General features: G+C 50.6%; 2 protein-coding genes across 2 annotated transcripts in view; both read left to right on the plus strand.

Moving 5' to 3' along the window:
* Positions 1 to 376: 376 nt before the first annotated feature.
* P3H3 (prolyl 3-hydroxylase 3) lies at positions 377 to 10,501 on the plus strand. Its single transcript, XM_014306864.2, has 14 exons — positions 377 to 559; positions 1,254 to 1,440; positions 1,568 to 1,699; positions 2,560 to 2,693; positions 2,971 to 3,060; positions 3,384 to 3,436; positions 3,617 to 3,675; positions 4,834 to 4,958; positions 5,081 to 5,176; positions 6,141 to 6,291; positions 6,452 to 6,569; positions 8,915 to 8,990; positions 9,413 to 9,553; positions 9,807 to 10,501. The coding sequence occupies exons 1-14, from the start codon at positions 377 to 379 to the stop codon at positions 10,017 to 10,019; spliced, it is 1,758 nt and encodes a 585-aa protein (XP_014162339.1). The 3' UTR covers positions 10,020 to 10,501.
* Positions 10,502 to 12,117: 1,616 nt separating this feature from the next.
* Positions 12,118 to 19,871, plus strand: part of GNB3 (G protein subunit beta 3) — a 10,281-nt gene continuing 2,527 nt past the window's right edge. The window contains exons 1-8 of the mRNA XM_005420602.2: positions 12,118 to 12,297; positions 16,891 to 16,992; positions 17,515 to 17,553; positions 17,696 to 17,802; positions 17,912 to 17,975; positions 18,090 to 18,252; positions 18,348 to 18,414; positions 19,324 to 19,525. Coding sequence (XP_005420659.1) covers positions 16,936 to 16,992; positions 17,515 to 17,553; positions 17,696 to 17,802; positions 17,912 to 17,975; positions 18,090 to 18,252; positions 18,348 to 18,414; positions 19,324 to 19,525 — 699 coding nt within the window. The 5' untranslated portion in view covers positions 12,118 to 12,297; positions 16,891 to 16,935. The remainder of the gene's footprint in view (positions 12,298 to 16,890; positions 16,993 to 17,514; positions 17,554 to 17,695; positions 17,803 to 17,911; positions 17,976 to 18,089; positions 18,253 to 18,347; positions 18,415 to 19,323; positions 19,526 to 19,871) is intronic.

Here is a 19,871-nt window from a genome sequence, read left to right on the forward strand (position 1 = left end):
GATGCGCATAAATATCTGCAAGGGGGTTGCCAAGGGAATGGAGCCAGGTTCTTCTCACTGGTGCCAGCCACCACAAGAGGCAACAGGCAGAAACTGATGCACAAGAAGTTCCACCTTTAGGTGGAATATTAGGAAGAACTTTACTATGCGACTGACCATACACTGGAACAGATTGCTCAGAGCAGTTGTGGAATCTCCCTCACTGGAGACATTCCAAAACCATCTGGATGCAATCTGGTGCCATGTGCTGTAGGACGAGAGGTTGGAGCAGATGACCCACGGTGGCCTCTTCCAATCTGACCCATTCTGTGATTCTGGGAAGCCGGGAAGCAGCTGGGGTGAGGGGTGGGTGTGAACAGCAGAGACCTGCAGGAGCATGACAGGCACTGCTGCCTTTTCTCCACAGCTGAAGAAGCTGGATCAGGCCGTGTCTGCCGCTCACACGTTCTTCGTGGCTAATCCCCAGCACCTCCAAATGCGGGAGGACATCGAGAAGTACCGGCGAATGTCAGGGGTGAAGTCAGACAGCTTCCAGGACCTGGAGGCCACACCACACTGGGTGAGGGCTCAGTGCAGAGCCACGCATGAGCAGCTCTTAGTCCACTAGGGACCGGTCTGGGACCCTGATCTGTTCCTGCACAAAGGCCATGGCTTGAGACAGGCCCCCATACACAGAATCATAGAGAGATTTAGCCTGGAAGGAACCTTTAATGATTGCCTAATCCAAGTCCCCTGCCATAGGCAGGGACGCCTTCCACTAGATCAGGTTGCTCAAAGCTCCATCCAATCTGGCCTTGGAACACTTTGAGGGATGGGATATCCACAGCTTCTCCGGGCAACCTGCTTCAGTGTCTCCTAACAGTTATCATCAAAGTATCTTATCTCCAGTCCAAAATATATTTTATCTTCCATCAAAACACTTTTTCAGTTTAATACTGTTGCCCCTTGTTCTGTCACTACAGGCCTTGGTCTGAAGTCTTGCTCAGACCCCTTTGTGTCTGAAAGGCTGCAGGAAGATCTCCCTGCAGCCTTCTCTTCCAGGTGAGGACAAACTCCACTGCGAGTGTGACAGAGAGACTTTTTGATGACAGTTATTTGGCTTTAGTGTGGGATTTGCTGTCACTGTGTGGTTGACTGTGCAGGAGCAGGCAGGCCCCTTTATGTCAGCACCATCCTATGAGCAACTCAGAAGTCTTGGGACATCCTTTGGTGTCACCCACACCGATGAAGGGACCTGGATCTGTCCTTCACAGGAAGCATATGAGACTGGTGTGCAGCACTATGGTGCAGATGAGTACCTGCAGGCCGTGGCCAGGCTGGAGGAGTCACTCTCAGAGGCACTGTCAGCACTGGAAGAGTGTCGTGCCCTGTGTGAAGGGCCTCGGGAGGATGAGGACGAGGAGGAGAAAATGCAGCCTGGCCTGTATGAAGCCATTGCAGGTAGTGTTAGAGGCACAGAGGGTTGGGTAGGAAGGCTGTGCTCCCCACCCTGGGCACATCCCATCACCCTGCACTCCTGTCTGGAAGATGTGTGGGCTACTGCCTTTCTTGCTCCTCTGTCTTGCAGCCCATTATATTCAGGTTTTGAAGTGCAGGCAGCAGTGTGTCCTGGAAATTGCCACAAAGCCGGGGAGAATTTCTGCCACAGAAGATTTCATACCCTCTCATCTTGATTTGCTGCAGTTTGCCTACAGCCAGGGTGAGCAGAGCCACAAACCAGCAGATTGTGCGGTGGCACCCCTTGTCCTTTGCCTCTGATCCTGGAGGGCAGCTTGTTGTGGGGAAAAATGGCACGCTGACCTGAGCTCTACTTCTGTTTGCCCCCTAACTCTTCCCAGAACCTCTGTTCAGGACTGTGGCCGCCTTGGGAGATGTCCCTTGTGGTCTCCTTCAGTCTCATTGCCCAGGTTCTGTGGTGTGAGGCTGTTCCCACGTCTTTCTCCAGCACACTTTGTCAGGACCTTGTTCCAGCTATTTGCTGAGTGTTTTATACCCTCTTTTTCAGTACCTGGCTCCAGACCAGGCTCCCACTTCCTGCCTAGAGGCTCCACATGCATCTCACCTCAGCAGTGGTGTTCCTTCTGAGGCAGCCCTACCTGCTGAACTGGTGGCCTGGCATGACACTGGTCATCCTGTCACTCTGTCACTTCACACATCCCTCAGCCCTTCTTTTGCACACCCCTGTTCCTCCCCACGCTGACCCAACTGTTTCTTATTTCCTCTGTCAGACCACTGGGGAAACTTGTATGTCAAAGATGCTGCTAGACCCCTCATCTTGTCTGTTGCATGAGGGAGTGGTACCATCTCTCTTTCAAAATACACTTAATTTTAATATGTTTCTTCTAAACCAGCTCCCAACAAGTATTAAAGGCATGCCTGTTCTGTACCAGGTTCATTCCCCTCGTTGGGTGGAGGCCCTGCAAGGCAGGGGCTGGTGTGTATTGGTGTAAGGCCAGCTGCCAGGTCCTGGCAGGGACACTGGGTGCTGCTGGCCTGTACACATCCCTGCTCAAGTCTTTCAGAGACATCTGTGTTTGCTCTCTTCTGTCCCTGCACAAGTTGGGAACCAGACCCTGGCCGCTGAATGTGCTGCGTCCTACTTGCTGTTCTATCCCACGGATGAGCCCATGCTGGAGAAGATGAAGCAGTATCGCGCAGAGCTGGGAGAGGACGCCGCTCTCACAGCCAGACAGGTAGTTACAGCTCCAGGTCTGTCCTTGTTGGTCCTGCCCTGTCCCACAGGACAGGATCACAGTCCAAGAGACAAAAAGGGGAAGGTGTTTCACTGCAGACATGTGCCAGGGCCAGGACTGAAGAATCTGGAGTTTAGTCTGTCACAGTCAGTGTCCTTTGAGGACAAAAAGGGGCTTTAATTGTGCACAACAGTGGGATGGGACAGGCTTCTGCCCTGGACAGGGATGGGGTTGTCTTTTGTGAGGTGGTTGTTTGACAGTCTCTTTGCTTCCTTAGAGTATTCAGCATTATGTGCAGAGATCTTTGATGGAGAAGAAGTTGATTTATTATGCAGTGGAGCATCTGGGAGAAACTTTTAATGACCCTGTAAGTAACAATACCATCTTAATCTTCCTGACATGGTTTCACCAATTGTTCACTATCTCAGTTATCAGAATTCACTTTAGTAGGCCATGATCCAGAAAGGATCAGATGCTGATGAGGAGGACCCCCAAGTCCTTATGAGGTGGATATTTAAGGCCTTTCTTCTGCTCCAGGACTGAAGTTAATTTGAAATTGCTGCTGTAACCATAAGCATTGGTTCAATATTCTCTCCTGAGAAGTGGGCCACAGTGGTTGGTCTGATACTCACTGGAGAAGCAGTGCGAGGTTTGTTGTGGTCTGAACCACCTGTGTTTTTTTCCTTACAGGATCTTTGGACTCCAGATGAGCTGATTCCCGAAAACCTGAGGGAGAAACACAGGTAAGATTGGGCAGGTCAGCTAGGACTGCAATATAAGTAAGGGTGGTGCAAGGAACAGTAATGTGTAGAGAAATGGGCACAGAAGGAACGGGAAGGATGTGAAATGCTGCTACAGAGAAGGGTGGGGCATAGCTCTGTGTACTGACAGCCCTGGTCTCTGTTCTTTCCCTTGCTCCCGAGAGAGGATCAGGAGAAGCAAAAGCAGGAAACTCTGGATGTGGAAGAGAGGGAGAAGAGGGGTGAGTAAAAGAGCTTGAAGGAGGTCTTGGATGCAGTCAGCCAGACTTACTCAGGCTAAGTGCTGTCTTCCACCCTCAGACATTTGAATGCTAGCATATATGCAGACTGACTTGAATGGCTCAGCAAATCTTCTCACTGTTCTTTTCTTCCTCTTTGATGCATGTGTAGTCTTGCAAAATCTCACTGCGTACGTGTCTGGCATGCAAACTCAAAGGGCACTGTGGCTGGAAAAGCTGAGGACAGCCTGAATGTGTGACAAGCCTGTGGACATGCAGATCCCTGTTCAGTGTGCCAGCAGTATCTACATCAAACCTGGTTCAGCTCAACCAGCCCAGCTTCAGTCAACACTTTTCTGAAAGGGACACGAAGGCAGGGGCTGGAAAATGGAAACTGGAAGCAGACAATGTAGCTTGGGCAAGTCTTTCCCTGAAAAGCAGAAGTCCAAGGGGTTTGTGGCTGAATGATGCAGGTTGCAGTGCAGAGTCTCGTGTTCTTGCTGGTCCCCTATTCTTATGTGTGGATACAGAGCCTCTTGAAGGGCTCAGTCATGGAGTCTTTGCTTGAAATGACCACAAGTGGTTCTCTGCTGTGGCACTTGTGAGAGCAGAGCCTTCTAAGGGCCTGATGAGGGCATTCCTCATCATCCAGAAGTCAGAGAGAGTGGGAAAAAAGGCCAAAGATCAAAAAGCTAAATCATCAGCTAATATCCAGTGCTTCTCTTTGGGGTGAAGAAAGCAGAAAGATTCACCAGAGATAATTCTTGGATAAGATGTTGATGAAAGATGGTTGAAAGGACGGTTGATGGAGGTGTTTACCTGCTTCTTTTCTCCAGAGCCTCACTCCAGTAGGCTGGACCTGCTCTGCTGCTGCAATCCACAGTGCACTCAACTTCCCCCAGCTCCCTGCTGCTCTCCCAGCAAGTCCCAAGTCTCTGCTGGCTCCTGAAGCACGTGCTGTAGGCCAGCTTCCCCAGCTGGTGCCCTGGATCCCCTGAAGCATGTGAGGGGTCTGCGAGGAGTGGGCTCTTCTGGGGAGCTGTCCTGTCTTCTCAGAGAATGTAGAGTGTCTCTCCACTTCCTTTTCCAGGCTGGGGGTTGGTGTCTGAGGGGTTCTTGTCCAAAGCCTGCTCATGCCTATCTGTGCTTGCTTCTCAACAGGTGCTTTGCCTTTTGAGGGTATTGCTGTCACGATGGATTCCCAGCAGATGAATGGAACCCAGCGGGTTGTGTTTGACAGAGTGCTGACAGAGTCTGAGTGTAAGGACCTTCTCCAACTGACAAAGGTGAGGCCAGGATCCCGTAAGAACTCCTGTGTGAACTTTCCTCCTCAGCAGGCAGGGCAGTAGGGTTTGCATGGAGGAGAGCTGGCAGCCTAATGCATGTCATCTGTATCCTTCTGTTCCAGGCAGCAGGGGAAGCAGGAGATGGGTACCGGGCAAGGCGGTCACCTCACACCCCACATGAGAGATTTGAAGGGTTAACTGTTTTGAAGGCTGTGCAGGTAAAATGCATCTGTGAGTCTGCTGCCTTCTTAATTGTGCAGAAAGAGAGTTTGCCACCTGAGTGTTTTGTTCTGTGGATTGCACTCTGGGTGGTGTCATGGGTGTGCTGTCTCCCTCACAACACTTGTGGTCTTCTCTGGCCTGCTTCCTCCTCAGTCACATTCAGGGATGTTGTACGTGGAAGGCTTGACAAGTGCTTTCTCTTCTGTGAGGCAGGGTTTGGGGACTGCTTGTCCCTGTGAGGTAGCCCTACAGACGTGCTTAGTTTAGAGTTGGAGAATAAATTAAGGTAGAAGGAGCCTCTTGAGATCTCCAATCTGACCTCCAGCTTGCAGCATGTCTAATTCTAAAGCTCAATGAAATCCCTCGATTCTTTGCATAGGCAAGTTCTGAACATTTCCAAGGGTGGAGATTCTCCAGCCTCTCTGGGCACCTTTTTTGGTGCTGTACCAGTCTTGTGAGGGTGAAATTTTTCTTCATATCTAGCCAAAATTTCTCTTGCTGCATCTTTTGTCTGCTGCCTCTTTTCAGTGTGTCTCTCTGAGGAGACATTGTCTCCATCTCTGTAACCCTCTTTTAGGTGACAGGAGGCTGTACTTAGATGTTCCTTTGGCCTTCTCTTCTCTAGACTGAAGAAAGCCAAATCTTTTGGCCTCTTTTTCTAAGTCATGTGTTCCAACATTCCTGCCATCTTAGGACTCTTCATTCAAGACTCACTTCAGTTTCCAAATATCTCTTGTGTAGTGGGACACCCAAAATGATGCAGCTTTCCAGATGTGGCTTCATGGGCCAAGGAGAAGGAAATAATTGCTGTGCTGTACAGTTGTACTCCTGAGTTATAATTGAGAAAATGTGTTTTTTTCTTGCCTGAGTGACCACAGGAGACAAAGGTCTCTTCTTCTGTGCTGTGTACGTGTATCAGTTCTTTGTAAGTATTGTAACAGACTTGTTTTTCACTTGTAGCTGGCCCAAAATGGGGACGTGGAATGGAGAGACGCCAAATTGCTTCTGCAGGCTAGTGAGAAATCTCGGAGAATCATAGAGTCCTATTTCACTCCTGGAAAGAAACTCCATTTCTCATTCACACACCTTGTGTGCCGCAGAGCTGTAGATGGTAAAGAACCTTTCATCCTGTTAGTCTGTGAGAGTCTCCTCGCTCCCAGCCATGTGCTCTCAGGAGACTATCCTCCCTTTATTCTCACTGTACCCCTTTCTCTCTGCTTTATTCTTTCTTGAAGCTGAAAGTGTCCATATTCCTTTTTGTATGTTTTCAGGGGAACAGGAAGGTCGCATGGATCTTAGTCATCCTGTCCATGCTGACAATTGTCTCTTGGATCCTGAGGGGCAAGAGTGCTGGAAAGAACCTCCTGCCTATGTGTACAGGGACTACAGGTAAGAGCACCTGCATTAGATCATATGAAGATATCCCTGGCCCCATCAGAGGATGAGCTTAGCTTATAGAAACCTGGTGATGGTTGGCTCAAAACCATCGAGGATTGTAGCATCAGGCAGAAGGCTGCATCAGCAGCTTCAGAACAAGGTGTGAAACACCTTCCCTGGGCTGGGAAGACCTGCCCTTTTTCCCTCCTTGTTTGGCACAGCCAGCTTTAACAGAGAGCAGAATGAGGCTGGGAGGGTGCACAGATTAGAACCACGATATCAAACTGCTATCTTGTGGGTCTGCCGCAGTGCTACAGTCAGCTGCCAGCCCTTTTGACAGGCTGTTTCTTGTAGTCAAATTCCATCTTTTATAGAATTCTGTGAATTACAGGAAAGGGATAGTCAGGCTCCTTGGATTCCTTTCGTTTGAGCAGTCAGTGTACTTCAGTGCCTATTCTCTCAAGATTCACTGCAAATACTTTAAGTTGGGTTTTTCCATTCCACGTGAGAGTTTATGTTTTTTCCAGCCTGTGGCAGGTTTTGTTACTCCTCTGTGAAAGAACCTGAAATATAGTTTAATGGTGATGCCAGTTGTTGCACACTGCAGCCAGATGAGGTCAGTTCACTACAGCTCATTCCTCCTACTTGCCATCTCATCCCTGAGCATCCAGAAATTTTACTTGTCTTTTCTTTGAATGGTAGCTGTATCCAGAGCAGAAATCTCTAAGCAGCTATGATGAAGATATGGGACTTAGAGGGAATTCCATTATCATTGAGTTGATTCCCTTTGGATACCAGTGTTTACTTGGTATAACCAGATTGCAAAATTACCAGACTTTGTTGTGCAACCAGTTAGATCTCTGTCCCTCCTTGAGAAAGCTGTCCTGTCCCTTCACTGCTCCCTGGGTTCTCTGACTTCCACTTGAATAGATGGTAAAATACCTTCTGGGGATCTATGCCACTGAGCTATTTTTGGGAGCATCCCTGTCCTCTTGCAGCTCGAGCTGTGACTGCCCAACCATCTTAAGGGCTGAGTTCTTGCAGTGTCCTTTTGAATGAAGTGCCTGTGTTCCAAACTTCCTGGATCTTTCCTGTGAATCTGTGCTATGTGCATTAATGATAATATTGAGCAGGATTGGACCCAGGGACCAATCCAGGCCAGCATCCAGTGATGCTGCTCTAGGTGCACAGTACTCCTGTGTGCTGTTCATGCGCATCTTCATCTTCTCTTTTCATTAGAAATTTCCCCTATGGCACCATTCTGAGTCCTTTTGCCACAGTCCAAACTGCTGAGATTGAGCATGTAGTGTTTCCTTGGAAAATGCACTCTTTTTTCAAACATTATGTGGGTAGCCCAATCTGCTTTTAGTACCCCAGTGTTACATTTTAAGACCATTTTCCATTAGCTTCTTGTCCTCCAATTACCCTTCTCAGAAATGGAGTCTAAAGCCCTGCAGACTATTGAGGTCAGGATAACACTGTTTATGCTTCAACCATTATCCCTACTTTCCTGTCCCTTTGGATGTGAGAGAGCTGTCCTTGCTTTTCTCCACTCATGTCACCCCTCTGGCTTCACAGCCTTATTAAAGCCCTGTGGCAGAAGAGCTACAACTTCCTGGGTTCCAGGGCTGGTAATCCTCTCACTGCCCTTATGTCCTTAACATTGCTTCAGCAACCACAGTGTTCATTTGTATTTCTTCCTCTCAGTCCCATTAGTTAAGAGCCTGTGTTGTTCCTCTGATGTTTTCTATCAGCTTAATTGAAGACCAAGAAGAACCCGGGCAGTTTGTGGTCCATTCTTTCACCTGCTTGACTGTGGGCTACCTGTGCTGTACAGTGGCCTCGCTGCTTCTCTTTTTGTATAACTTTAGTAAAGAAGTTTCTTGGTTTAATTTTCTTTTCTAAATGCACCAGGCCCCTTTTGGATCATTCCAATTCTAATGTTACCCTGAAATTCCTTGGCTGTTAAGACACGGCTTTCTTTGCTGATCACTCTCCTCTTCCAGAAGCTGGATTATTCCCAACCTTGAAACATAAACAATAGGTTAGAAACAAGGTCTATCAAGCCCAGGGTATTGTCACAACAGTGCCACAGATGCATGCTGTGGGGGATTAAGAACAAGCCAAAATAAAACAGGACAAGTGTGTAGAGCTAATTCCCTGGCATACTCTCCCAGCCTCCTATGGCTTGCAGCTCAGGGACTCCCCTGAGCTAGGCACTGCTGTATTTAACACCCTCAGATGGATTCTCCTGCTAACTGGTCTACTTGCTTTTCAACCTGTAACAAGGAGTGTGGGGAAGCACCTGGGGGTAATAAGCTTCACCATACATATGTACTCTTTCTTTTTGTCCACAGTGGCATTCTCTACCTCAATGATGACTTCCAAGGTGGAGGCCTTTTCTTCACTGAAATGGACACTGTGACTGTCACAGTAAGTCTGGGACTGGCCAAAAGAGGGAGAGAGGGCTGAGGGTGAGACTTAGTCTGTGCAGGAGGAAACCGGTTGGTTATTGGATCCCACCACACCAAAAACAATCCAGTGCTGGTGCAGTGTCAGATTCAAATAGGGGCAGCTAAAGGGAAATTGAGGCAAATCTCAGACAGGGGAGTTTGACTCTTTCCTAGCTGAGATTTTCCAGGCTCTTCCCAGTCTGTGGGTGTCTGTGACCTTTGTTATCCCATTGATTCTCTCTGTCCCTCTCCAAGGCCTGCCTTGCTCACAGACTGGCTGTAGATGCCTAGCAGCTCTCTGCTCTTCCACGTTCCCGCAGGCAGTGTCACCTCTGTAGAAGGACTGTGTCATCCAGAGCAGGGGTCTGCTGGCTTCACAGTCTCTTGTCTCTCTCCTGGCAGGCCGAGGTGCGTCCCAAGTGTGGGAGGCTGGTGGCCTTCAGCTCTGGCAAGGAGAACCCCCATGGCGTGTGGGCCGTGCGGCGCGGCAGGCGCTGCGCCATTGCCCTCTGGTACACGCACTCCCCGGAGCACGCTGAGCAGGTGAAGGGCATGCTGAAGGGACAAAGTACCTCCAAGTGAGATCAAATCTCACTGAGGAACAGCTTCTGGGCTTTGCCTTGGGGCAGGGCCCAGGGCAGCAGCTGGGGGTTGCCCTTGGACAGGGTGTGTGGTGGAGGGGCCAGCCTGGGATGGGTCCTGCAGAGGGGGATTGGGCTCTGGAGAGGTCAGGTGGATGTGTTTTGTCCAGACCCCAGCAGGAGGATTCACATAATTTCTGTCTCCATGGCTGCAGGAACGGGTGAAGGCAGAGGAGCTGATGGAGAAGAGGGCCATGGAGCAGGACCAGCCTGGTGGAGATAAACATCAAGGAACTGATGGCAGCAGCAGATCCTCCTCAGAGCCTCGTGCTCCCAGCCGTGCAGCCAAGCCTGCAGATCAGAGACAGAAGCCTGGCTTGGACAGGAAGCAGCAGCCCAAGGTGCTACGGGCCAGAGATGAGTTTTGAGTGCATGGGGACCTGTGGACTGTCACACAGCCTGGCCTGGCACGTCACAGGAGGACGGAGACCACGGAGGCCTGGGGCAGTGTAGTAGTGTGGTAGAGCTGTAGTGATGGGGAGGGGTGCAGCTTTCTTCTCTGTGATGTCCCAGCAGCTGAAAAATGGGAGAAGGACACAGTGTGGAAGTCAGTGACACAAGGAGCTTTCTTCACTGCCTCACTGTGTTTGTCTCACTCAGAAGTAAGAAGACAAGGTTTTCTCACTCCGCTCCTCTCACTGCCAACTTCTTGGCTATCCAGGGCTAAATCTGACACGGGGAGGAGGAGCCTGGAGTCTTTCAGTGTGGGCTGTCTCATTCAGGAACTTAAAACTAAAGCCTTTGAATTTCCTAAGCACATGCAAACTCCAGAACCTTGCAAAGTGACCTGAGACAGGAGAGGTGAAGGACTGTGAATATACAGAATAAAAGCCAAATGCTGGACAACAGATATTGATGGGAGCTTGAGTCTGTATTACCAGGGAGATGTGTACACTTGTTTCTGATTGAAATTTAATTAACAAATTATGGGAGAGGATTGAGCCCTCAGTGAAAGATAACAGAGTATTTACCCAGATGTCAGCTACTTCCAATAAGGGAGAGCAAGAGAGAAAGTCAGCTGTGACGTGGCTAATGTGGAAAGGGTGAGGAGTGCCTTTAAGAAAAAGCACTGTACACTCACATTTTCCTGTAGCAAGACCTCTCTTTTTTTTTTCTTTTGTTTTCATTTTTTCCCCCTCTCCATGCACTAAATTGTCCCTGAAAGCAGAAGAGAGATTTTGTTTATCATTTTCTACCCTGATAGAAAGACAATCTGCTGTCACTGCCCAGGGGATTAGTGTCCCGAGATGGGATTATATTGTAGCCAAATAGGAATTGAATGGGGTGGATATGGAGTATCTAAAAGAGCAGTGACCCTTTTCCTGGGAAGCATTAGAGCAAGAGATCAATCTGTGGTCATGACATACTCAAGCCTTGATGAGTTGTGCATGGAGAGACCCCAAGTGCAGTTCAAGTGGAAGAAATCTGTAGAACCAGGGCCAGTGGTGTAAGAGTGGGTGAGTGATCCCCTTGTCACTGTTGGCACAGGGCCCCTGCTCCATGGGAAGGGAAGTCCTTCCTTAATCTGAATCCTGACGCTTCTTAGCATGCAGGCTTGGGAAACCTGTGCTGGCAACCCTTTTTGCTTCCCATGCCCTCCCCAGGGTCCCAGGAAAACGTTTGATTGTGCATTTCAAATTCCCTCTCCCTGGCGAGGGGCCTGTCGCATCCCAGCACCCACATGTCCATCCTGATGATTTGTTGGGGATGCTGGCTGGTTCCTGGTTGATGAGGACATGCTGGGGGATGAGGGGCCAGTGTCCACATCTCTGGCTTGCTTTGCCCAAAGGTGGCCTGGGTGATTAGACTGATGGCCTCCTGACGTCAGATGAGATCCGTTAAAAGGTATTTATCTCAGGCTTGGGCCAAAGCCGCGGGAGAGATTAAAAGAGATTGAGGCCAAGATAATCCCCTCGCAGCATCCCACTAAAGTGGCTGCCAAAAGGCATGCCACCAAATCTTTTGCCACCACTGGCCCCTGTGCCCAGTTCTGTTTTCCCCATCCAGAGCCCCATTTGCAGCCAAGAGAGGGTGTGGTGGCCCTGCCATTGGTTTTCCCTTTGCAGGCCCTCTCTGGCGGCATCATCCCTCTTTCTGCCCTGCCCAGGACACGAGTGGCATGCTGTCCCTGGGAAAACAGGAATTCCTATGACTGTGAGGTACAGCAAGCCCTGCCCTGGTGGCTGATAATCCTAGGCTGTTCTGGCTAATCTTCACTTTATTAGTTTGTTGCTGATATAAACAGAGGGAGTCAAATCCGCCTGGGATTGTTTCTTTCCCTTCAGGAGCAGTGTGCTACTCTCTCTTTTCACCCCTCCCCATCCACCTGCTTTGCATTACGTCCCAATCCGATTTCCCCAAGTCTCTGGTGTCTGATTTAATTTGCCTGACGCTGCTCCTGGAATCAGCCCTCCCCCAACCCCTCCCGTGCACAGCCTTCCAGCTCCCCATGGGGAGATCAGTCCTGGGAGAGGCTGAGGAGCAGAGAGGGAGCGAGGGACTCGCTGGGTGGACAAACGGGACTGCCTGGAGACTGCAGAGGTACGAGGGACTTCTGGGCAGGGAGGAGCCATTCTCAGCAAGGGAGGCAGGCTGTGAGGGTCCCATCCAGAGGGGACTGCAACCCACCTTGCTCTACAGATCCCGGTAAGTTTGCTGCCTTGCGATGCCTGAGGTCACCTTGGTGAACCTGGCATTGGGACCCTGAGTTTCTTGGAGTGATGATGTGGGGAACCTTTGAAGGGCTCATCCCATCAGAGGATGAGGGAGGGTAAGATCATGGAAAGGAGTTGGGTTAGCACTGAGGTGTCTTCACAGTGGTGGATGGGTTTTGCACTGGGATGGGGTTGCTTGTTCTCCACTTGGCAGGTAAATCTCACCAGTTTCCAGGCTGGAGTGGGAGGGTAACATCTCTCCTGATCAACCTGGCACTCGCTGCCTGTACACAGCCCTGCACTCCCAGTGCACCCTGTGCAGACCTCTTTGCAGCTGGCTGCTGTTCTGGCTGGAGAAGGAGCCTCAGAAAGCAAGGAGCAGAGCAGGGTAATTTTATCCTGACCTTTGATCTCCATCACAGGAGAGAGGGATCATCTCTGTATCCGGCTCTGCAAGGAGCCCGGGGTCACCAGGGCGAGCCTGTGAAGCTGGTCAAGGATTACACAGAGACCCAGGGACACTGCCTGTTCCCACTGAGTCCTTCTTGCCCCTTTCCCTGTTCCATTCACAGCCCTCTCCCAACATTTCACAGAGCAACCACTCCTTCCTCAGCGTGGGGGAGCTACCCAGGAGCAGATAATAAGAGGGTTCACCTTGCCTCTTTTTCTCACCCATTCCTTGCACCCTTATCCCCACCAGGGAGTGATGCAGGTGACTTGGAGGGACAGCTCCCAGGGAGCAAGCTGGGCCACCTCCATGGCATCGTGCAAGGGATGTGGCCACTGCTCTGCAAAGTCAGGGTGTGGCAGCAAAAGGCAGAAGATGGATGATTCCAGATCCCCCTCTGTCTTGCAACTCAGCAGAAGCATTTGATCTGCTATGAGCAGACACCAAAGGACTCAGGATGGGTTTAGTTGCCCACAGACAGGAGTGCTGCAGCAAGAAATTTGTTAGAAAAGCCAGGAGGGGGAAGAACTGTCAAGTTGGAGAGCAGAAGAAATAAAACGTGATTTCCAAAGCCAAGCTGTGAACTGGCTGAGCACAGCTAAGGCAGAGCTCAGAACAGGGCTAGCATGAACCAGCCAAGCCCAGGCTCTGTTTGGTTGTGCCCTGCTTGCTCCTGGTGGTCCTTGCAGGAGGCAAAACTCTGGAACTGCGCTGGTGCCAAGGTCCTCCTGTCAGTAGCTGTGCTGAGAGTGGTGAATTGTTTCTTTCAGAGGTACCTAAGGACTTGGTTTCCTCTTCTGCTTAGCATTCCCCGGAAAGAGCCCTTACTTCCAGAAAGCACCAAGTGTGCACCATTTAAAAACTTTTCACATTAAAACTAGCCTGGGCAACCACCATGAGCAACTGTGAGCTGATCCTTAGATCCACTATAAATGTGTATCCCTAAGGTCCTGCTGGTCAAGGCAGGAACATGCCTTGGCCAAACTCCATTTCCCTTTCCTCTTTTCTTCCCCCATTTTGTTCCTCCCATTTCCTGCCCTAAATTTACATGACCATAACGAGCTGCTCTTTTGCACACCTGCCCTGCTCCTCCTGGGAGGCAGCTGTGCTACGCTGGGGACACCTCACTCTCCACAAATTGCACTGGGACATGACAGATGGAGGCGACAGGCAAAGATGGAGCTATTATTATCACTCATCTGTGGCTCCTTGTCCTTCTGAGGCTGAGAACAATTCCCAACTTCATTTAGAGTGTTCCCTCAGAGGGATTTAAAGGTTCGGACACAGTCCTGAGCTGCACCTTCTCTATATTTAGCCCTTTTTATCCGTCCTCGACATCCTGCCCCTGCTGTTTGATCTGCCTATGGCTCTGAAAGCCCCTCAGCTGGTCATGCAGCTTTACTGAGCAGTGAACTGCCATTCCCTTGCTAGTACCAGAGTTGAGAAACAACCAGAGAAGGGAAGAGGGTAGTGAAAAAGCAGGAGCAATGAAAGGCAGACTGGGATCCGACAGGTAATGAGGAGGATGTGTACAGCCAGCTTCACCGGGAGCAGAAATTGGAAGGAAGGGAGAACAAGGTTCCCACCTCTGTGCAGGTCTGGGTGGGCAAAACCAGAAGTCTACAAATAAAAATTGGGACAGGTGGATGGACAGTGATCTCAGAGAGCCAAAGGTGTATGAAATAACAGCCTGAAGAACTTGGGAACCAAGCAAAGGAGGCTGGAAGGAGACAGTCAGGGGGAGGAGGTTACCTAGCAGGAAAAGGCAATCCAGTGCTTAGGATCGATGGATCAGTCCTAAGGAACACTGGAGGAGGGCAAAATGTGGGCCACAGTGGTAGGGCTGGCTGCACAGGGTGGCTGGAAGTTCAGGTGTTCCACTTGGTGCCATAGACTGTGACTAGAGCAGGATGGAGCCTTGCAGCCTGACTGTACACTGAAAATGAGGGGCAAACACCCAGCAAAAGGAGGATGTGCAGCCTCTGACTGAAAGCTGCAAGGCCTTCCCCAGCATCTCCCTGCTCTGTCAGACAGCTGGGAGGTGCAGTGGAATGCCAGCCCTCTCCCAAAGGAGGGGAAGTGCACGGAGGTGGGCTTTCATGGCCAGGCTCACTCAATGAGGTGCAGCAGTGCATCCTTGCTGGGATGAGCCCCCTCATTGCTGTTCTGTTGGAATGGGAGAAGAAAAACCAGTGGAATGGGCCCAGCTCAGGTGCTGGTCTGTTCCTGTCCTTAGCTGGAGGAGGCTGAGGCTGGCAGCCCCAGGCCGTGGCTGTGGCACGTTCCTCTGGGTCCTGGCAGTGCTGCCCTCCTGCTCCCTCACCATTCCTGGGGCTGGCAGCCCCATTCCGTGCATGGGCAGGGAGCAGGGAACCGTCAGCAGTGCTGTGCCTCTATCCAGCCTTGCAGGCAGCAGGGCATAAGTCTCTCTCTGCAAAGCATATCCTGAAATAGCTTCCTGCTGGGATAGCCTCCCAGGAGCTAGGGGAAACCTGTGTCTCGTTCTCTTTCCTGCACTCAAAGCCATGCCTCAGGAATCATTGAACAAGCAAAAACTCTCTGTGCCTGGGGGAATCAAAGGAAAGCTGTGGAGACATTCAAGGGAAGGAATTCTTAAAGGAAACTCAAAATGCTTTACCAAGCAGCCAGCAAAGGTGGGACTTGGGACCTGCATGGATGTGCTTGCCCACAGCAAGAGAGCAAGTCTGGCATGGAAGGATCCAAAGCCTCACTGACCAGAGGAAATGAGGCCTTCAGGCAGCAGGGATGGAAGTGATGTGACCCACAGGAACTGGGAGAAAATCTGCAGATGATGCTGGAACATTTCTTGGGCAACACCTGGAGCACATCTGGACACACATCCATCCAGGTGAAATGTTGGAGCAATTAAAGGTCACGTTTGTCTACAAAAGTGGGAGATGCTAGAATCACTGATGGAGATTTAAGTGCACATAACAAGAAAGAGAGAACAAAACAGAGGTGCTGTATAATGACACAGTGCACCTGCATCTTGAATATGGATTACAATTCTGGCTCCCTGCTCTCCCTGCAAAAACATATCATCTCTGCTCTGTAAACAATGAAACAAAGCTCACAGAACAGCAGACATAATAGGATGTAACAGCTTACATGGGAGGAATGACTAAGTTTGCTCTGCAGTCTGGAAATGGGACAGGTATGACAAAGATGTATGAAATACCAAGTGATGCAGAGGTGAATAGAGACCAGTTATTTGCTGATTCTTCCAACTCAAACTATAGCTACTGTCAAGTGGAACCAGTGCCACTGGGAAGTGATGGAAGCAGGAACTTCTTTGCAGAGCCTGCCACCCAGCTGTGGAAATCATCACCATGGGGCACTGAGGAGGCTGAACTTGGCATGGGCACAAAAATGGTGTGGACAAATGCACAGAAGAAAAGAACATCAAGGACTTGCATACAGTAATGCTGCTCTAGCTTTGGACGTCAGTGAAAAGCTGGGGCTGGGCAAGTAGGAGATGTACCCCTATCAGCTTATGCTATTCTTAGATCCTTGCCCAGGCATCCACCTTTCTTTTTGTTTTATTTTGGTTTGGTTTTTTGTTTGGTTCGTTGGTTTTGGTTTGGTTTGGTTTGTGATGTGAAACTGGAAGGGAACTCTGAGAGAGCACCTCAGCAGCCCCGTAGATTTCCTTGGTGGTCAGAGAGTTGGTTGGTCCTGCCTGGTGAGGCTTTGCTTAGGACAAACAGTGGGAAATAGCCAATGGGCTCCCCCCATCATGTTTCCTCCTCCTGGAGCTGAGATGGACAGCTCAGCCATGAACAGGGAGAAGCTGATGAAGAGGACCCAGGGCTTGGAATGGAGAGGTTAAAAATGAGTGGACAGGTGTGGCCAGAACATCAGCAAGAGGCTCTGGAGTTCTTTAGCTTCTGTGCGTGTATGTGTAAGAAGGATCCAAGACAAAGTGGACTTTTGATCAGGCCCAGCACCATCTTCCCAAATGCTAAGGGCTGTGGCCAGATACAGCACAACATTATTGAGTATTAAGCCAAGAAATTGTCATCAATCCTTTGTCAGAATACCTACATTTCTGTAACTGAGCAGCCACATTGGTATCCTATCTAACTCACACCTCTCTCCTTTGACCTGTCTCCCCAGAATCCAGGCTGCCCCACGTGGAGGAGCCACCCCTAGGTCAGAAAGATGGGGGAAATGGAGCAGATGAAGCAGGAGGCTGAGCAGCTGAAGAAGCAGATTGCGGTAATGCTGGCAACAGCCACGGAGCTGCTGAGAGCATGTCTACCCCCCACTGCATGCCCAAACTTTCCTCCTCAGCCACAAGCTGGAGTTGGGCTTTCTCCATCTACATTCTTGGAGCCCTCTGCAGGTCTCCACAGCCCTTTAAATGCCAGTGGAGATCTTCCCACCATGGTGGGGGGAAGGGAGAGAAGAGGGGACAGGGGTCCCACAAGCGTAGTGAATCCCCAGGATCTCCTCTGTCTGTGAGACAGCTGGTATTCTGTCAGGTGGGAGAGTCTATGGAAAGGGTGTAGCACAGTGAACATGATGCTGAGCAAATTTTGGCTCACTTTCCTGACAACTGACTGGTGTCAAGGTGCCCTGATCACGGGCAGATATCCTCCTGTGGTGGCCACAATCCAAACACAGCAAAGCCACAGTTTCTACTGCTAGTAGCCCTCAGACAGTGACCCCAAATTTCACTTGTCATTGCCTTCCCCTCACGTTTTTAATTTGTCTCATCTGCTGTTGTCTCTTCTCCAGGATGCCCGGAAAGCCTGTGCAGACACAACGCTTGCTCAGGTAAGGGACAGGGCTGCCTGGGCAAGCTAGCACCACTCTGAGGGGCTGGTGTCCAGTCAGGAAGGAGTTAGGAGGCAGAGATGTGGAAAGCAGTACTGCTAGTCCAAGATAAATTCTTTCTCTCCTGCCACCCTTTCTTTAGATTGTGTCTGGAGTGGAGGTCGTTGGACGCATCCAGATGCGGACCCGAAGGACCCTGCGGGGACACCTGGCCAAGATCTATGCCTTGCACTGGTCCACAGACTCCAAGTGAGAGCTGCTGCTGGCCTGCTGGCTGCAGGACAGCACATGGGTGTGAGGGGCAGGAAGGCTCTGATGAGAAGAAAGCCGCTAACATGACCTTGTTCCTTTCTCACAGGCTTATGGTCAGTGCCTCACAAGATGGGAAACTGATTGTGTGGGACACATACACAACTAACAAGGTAGGAGCCAGGTGGCTGCAAACCAGGACGCTGGAGTGGGTCCTCTTGTAGATGGTGTCCTTGACCTGCTCTCTCTGCTGCCAACAGCCCTGACACAGTTTCTGGTCCTCCCAGGTTCATGCCATCCCTTTGCGTTCCTCCTGGGTCATGACGTGTGCCTATGCCCCCTCTGGCAATTTTGTGGCCTGTGGAGGCCTTGACAACATGTGCTCCATCTACAGCCTCAAGTCCCGTGAAGGCAACGTCAAAGTGAGCAGGGAGCTCTCAGCCCACACAGGTGTGTCCACTGCCTGCAACTGAGTGCACCCTGCTTCCAAACTTCACCCTTTTATCCCTCCCCTTTTCTCATATTTGCTTGTTCCCGCTTCCCAGGATACCTCTCCTGCTGCCGATTTCTTGATGACAACAACATTGTGACTAGCTCTGGAGATACCACATGGTGAGTGCTCCCTCCTGCATCCTGGTGACATGATCTCTGCTCTTAGCACAGCAGCAAGTGCAGTCCTTGTGCTCTTCAGCTCTCCACTATCTATGGAGGAATTGCTCCTACACAGGGAGACCACAAGGAACACCTTAGGAGGCCCAATCCATTCTTCCTCCCTTGGCAGAACAGATGCTTCTTTCCTCAGCTGAGGCCAGGCCAAACAGTAGGGACCATGTCAAAAGTTCTCACAAAGAACAGTGTCATTTATGCCAGGACAGAAAGAGTTTTAATTTTATGTGGAGCATGCACACATTCTCCACTTCTCAAGTCCTCCCTCTGTGCATGGGCACTGCAGAGGCAGTGCCTTGATCCTTTGGTTCCTGGTTCTCAAGGCTCGCTGTGCTGTGACTCTGAACAGTCCTGAGTCTTTATTCACCCCACCCATCCCAATACCTGCTCTGGAAGCACCTTTTGACCAAGGAAATGTGGCATTTCCATCAGAGATCAGGGTTACACAGGGTTTGTTTGCCGGGCTGTGCTGTGGGATCCCGCTGAACAAGAGCTTTGCACCTTACAAGCATGGACACAGAAGACCTTTTTCAGCTGTTTGCTATTTTTTTGCTGTTTGTGTCCCTCTTACAGTCTCTCAGTATTCCCTTCAGCTGTTACACTTGTATGCTAAACTTCACACACCCCCAGCCTTAGTCTAACTCTGTTTTGGCAAAGGTACTGCCAACAACAGCTGTGAAGCTATCTCCTGTTGTGTACAGCTGACTCCAGGGGTGCTTTCACATATTTTCCCGTGCAGTAACCACGGCATCCCTCCTTTTGTTTGTGAGTGGGACAGCTCCTCAGCCTGGCTGTGGGTCTGCTCTGCCTGGGCTGGCTCTGAGAGCTCCTCTCCTCTCCTGTCCCCTCCTGCAGCGCGCTCTGGGACATCGAGACGGGGCAGCAGAAGACTGTGTTCATTGGTCACACTGGAGACTGCATGAGCTTGGCTGTCTCCCCTGACTTCAAACTCTTCATCTCGGGGGCTTGTGATGCTACTGCCAAACTGTGGGACGTGCGGGAGGGCTCCTGCCGCCAGACCTTCTCCGGGCACGAGTCCGACATCAACGCCATCTCCGTACGTACGCTCTCTGCACAGGGCTGGGGAGGAGAATGGGAGGTGGAACAGCTCCAAAACAGCTTTGGGACAAGGTTGAAAGAAGCTGTCACAGTCAGCAGGGTAACAGGTCTTAGACCTTGGCCCCATATCCAGCCTGAAGCAGGGAGTGCCCAAGCTCAGTGAAGTTTGGAGGAGGGTTCTCCCCAGGCACCAGAGCATCACAATCTCGGACAGGCAGCACACCGTGGTCTGTGGAGCTGAGCACCTTGACACAGGAGCTGGTCCAGCTTTGCTCACAACAGCTGTTGGCAGCTGTGCTTCAGGCATGCTCCAGCAGCCCTGACACAGGACACAAGAGAGGCAG

The sequence above is a fragment of the Geospiza fortis genome, unplaced genomic scaffold (assembly GCF_000277835.1).
Source record: "Geospiza fortis unplaced genomic scaffold, GeoFor_1.0 scaffold1, whole genome shotgun sequence".
Taxonomy (NCBI): Eukaryota; Metazoa; Chordata; class Aves; order Passeriformes; family Thraupidae; genus Geospiza; species Geospiza fortis.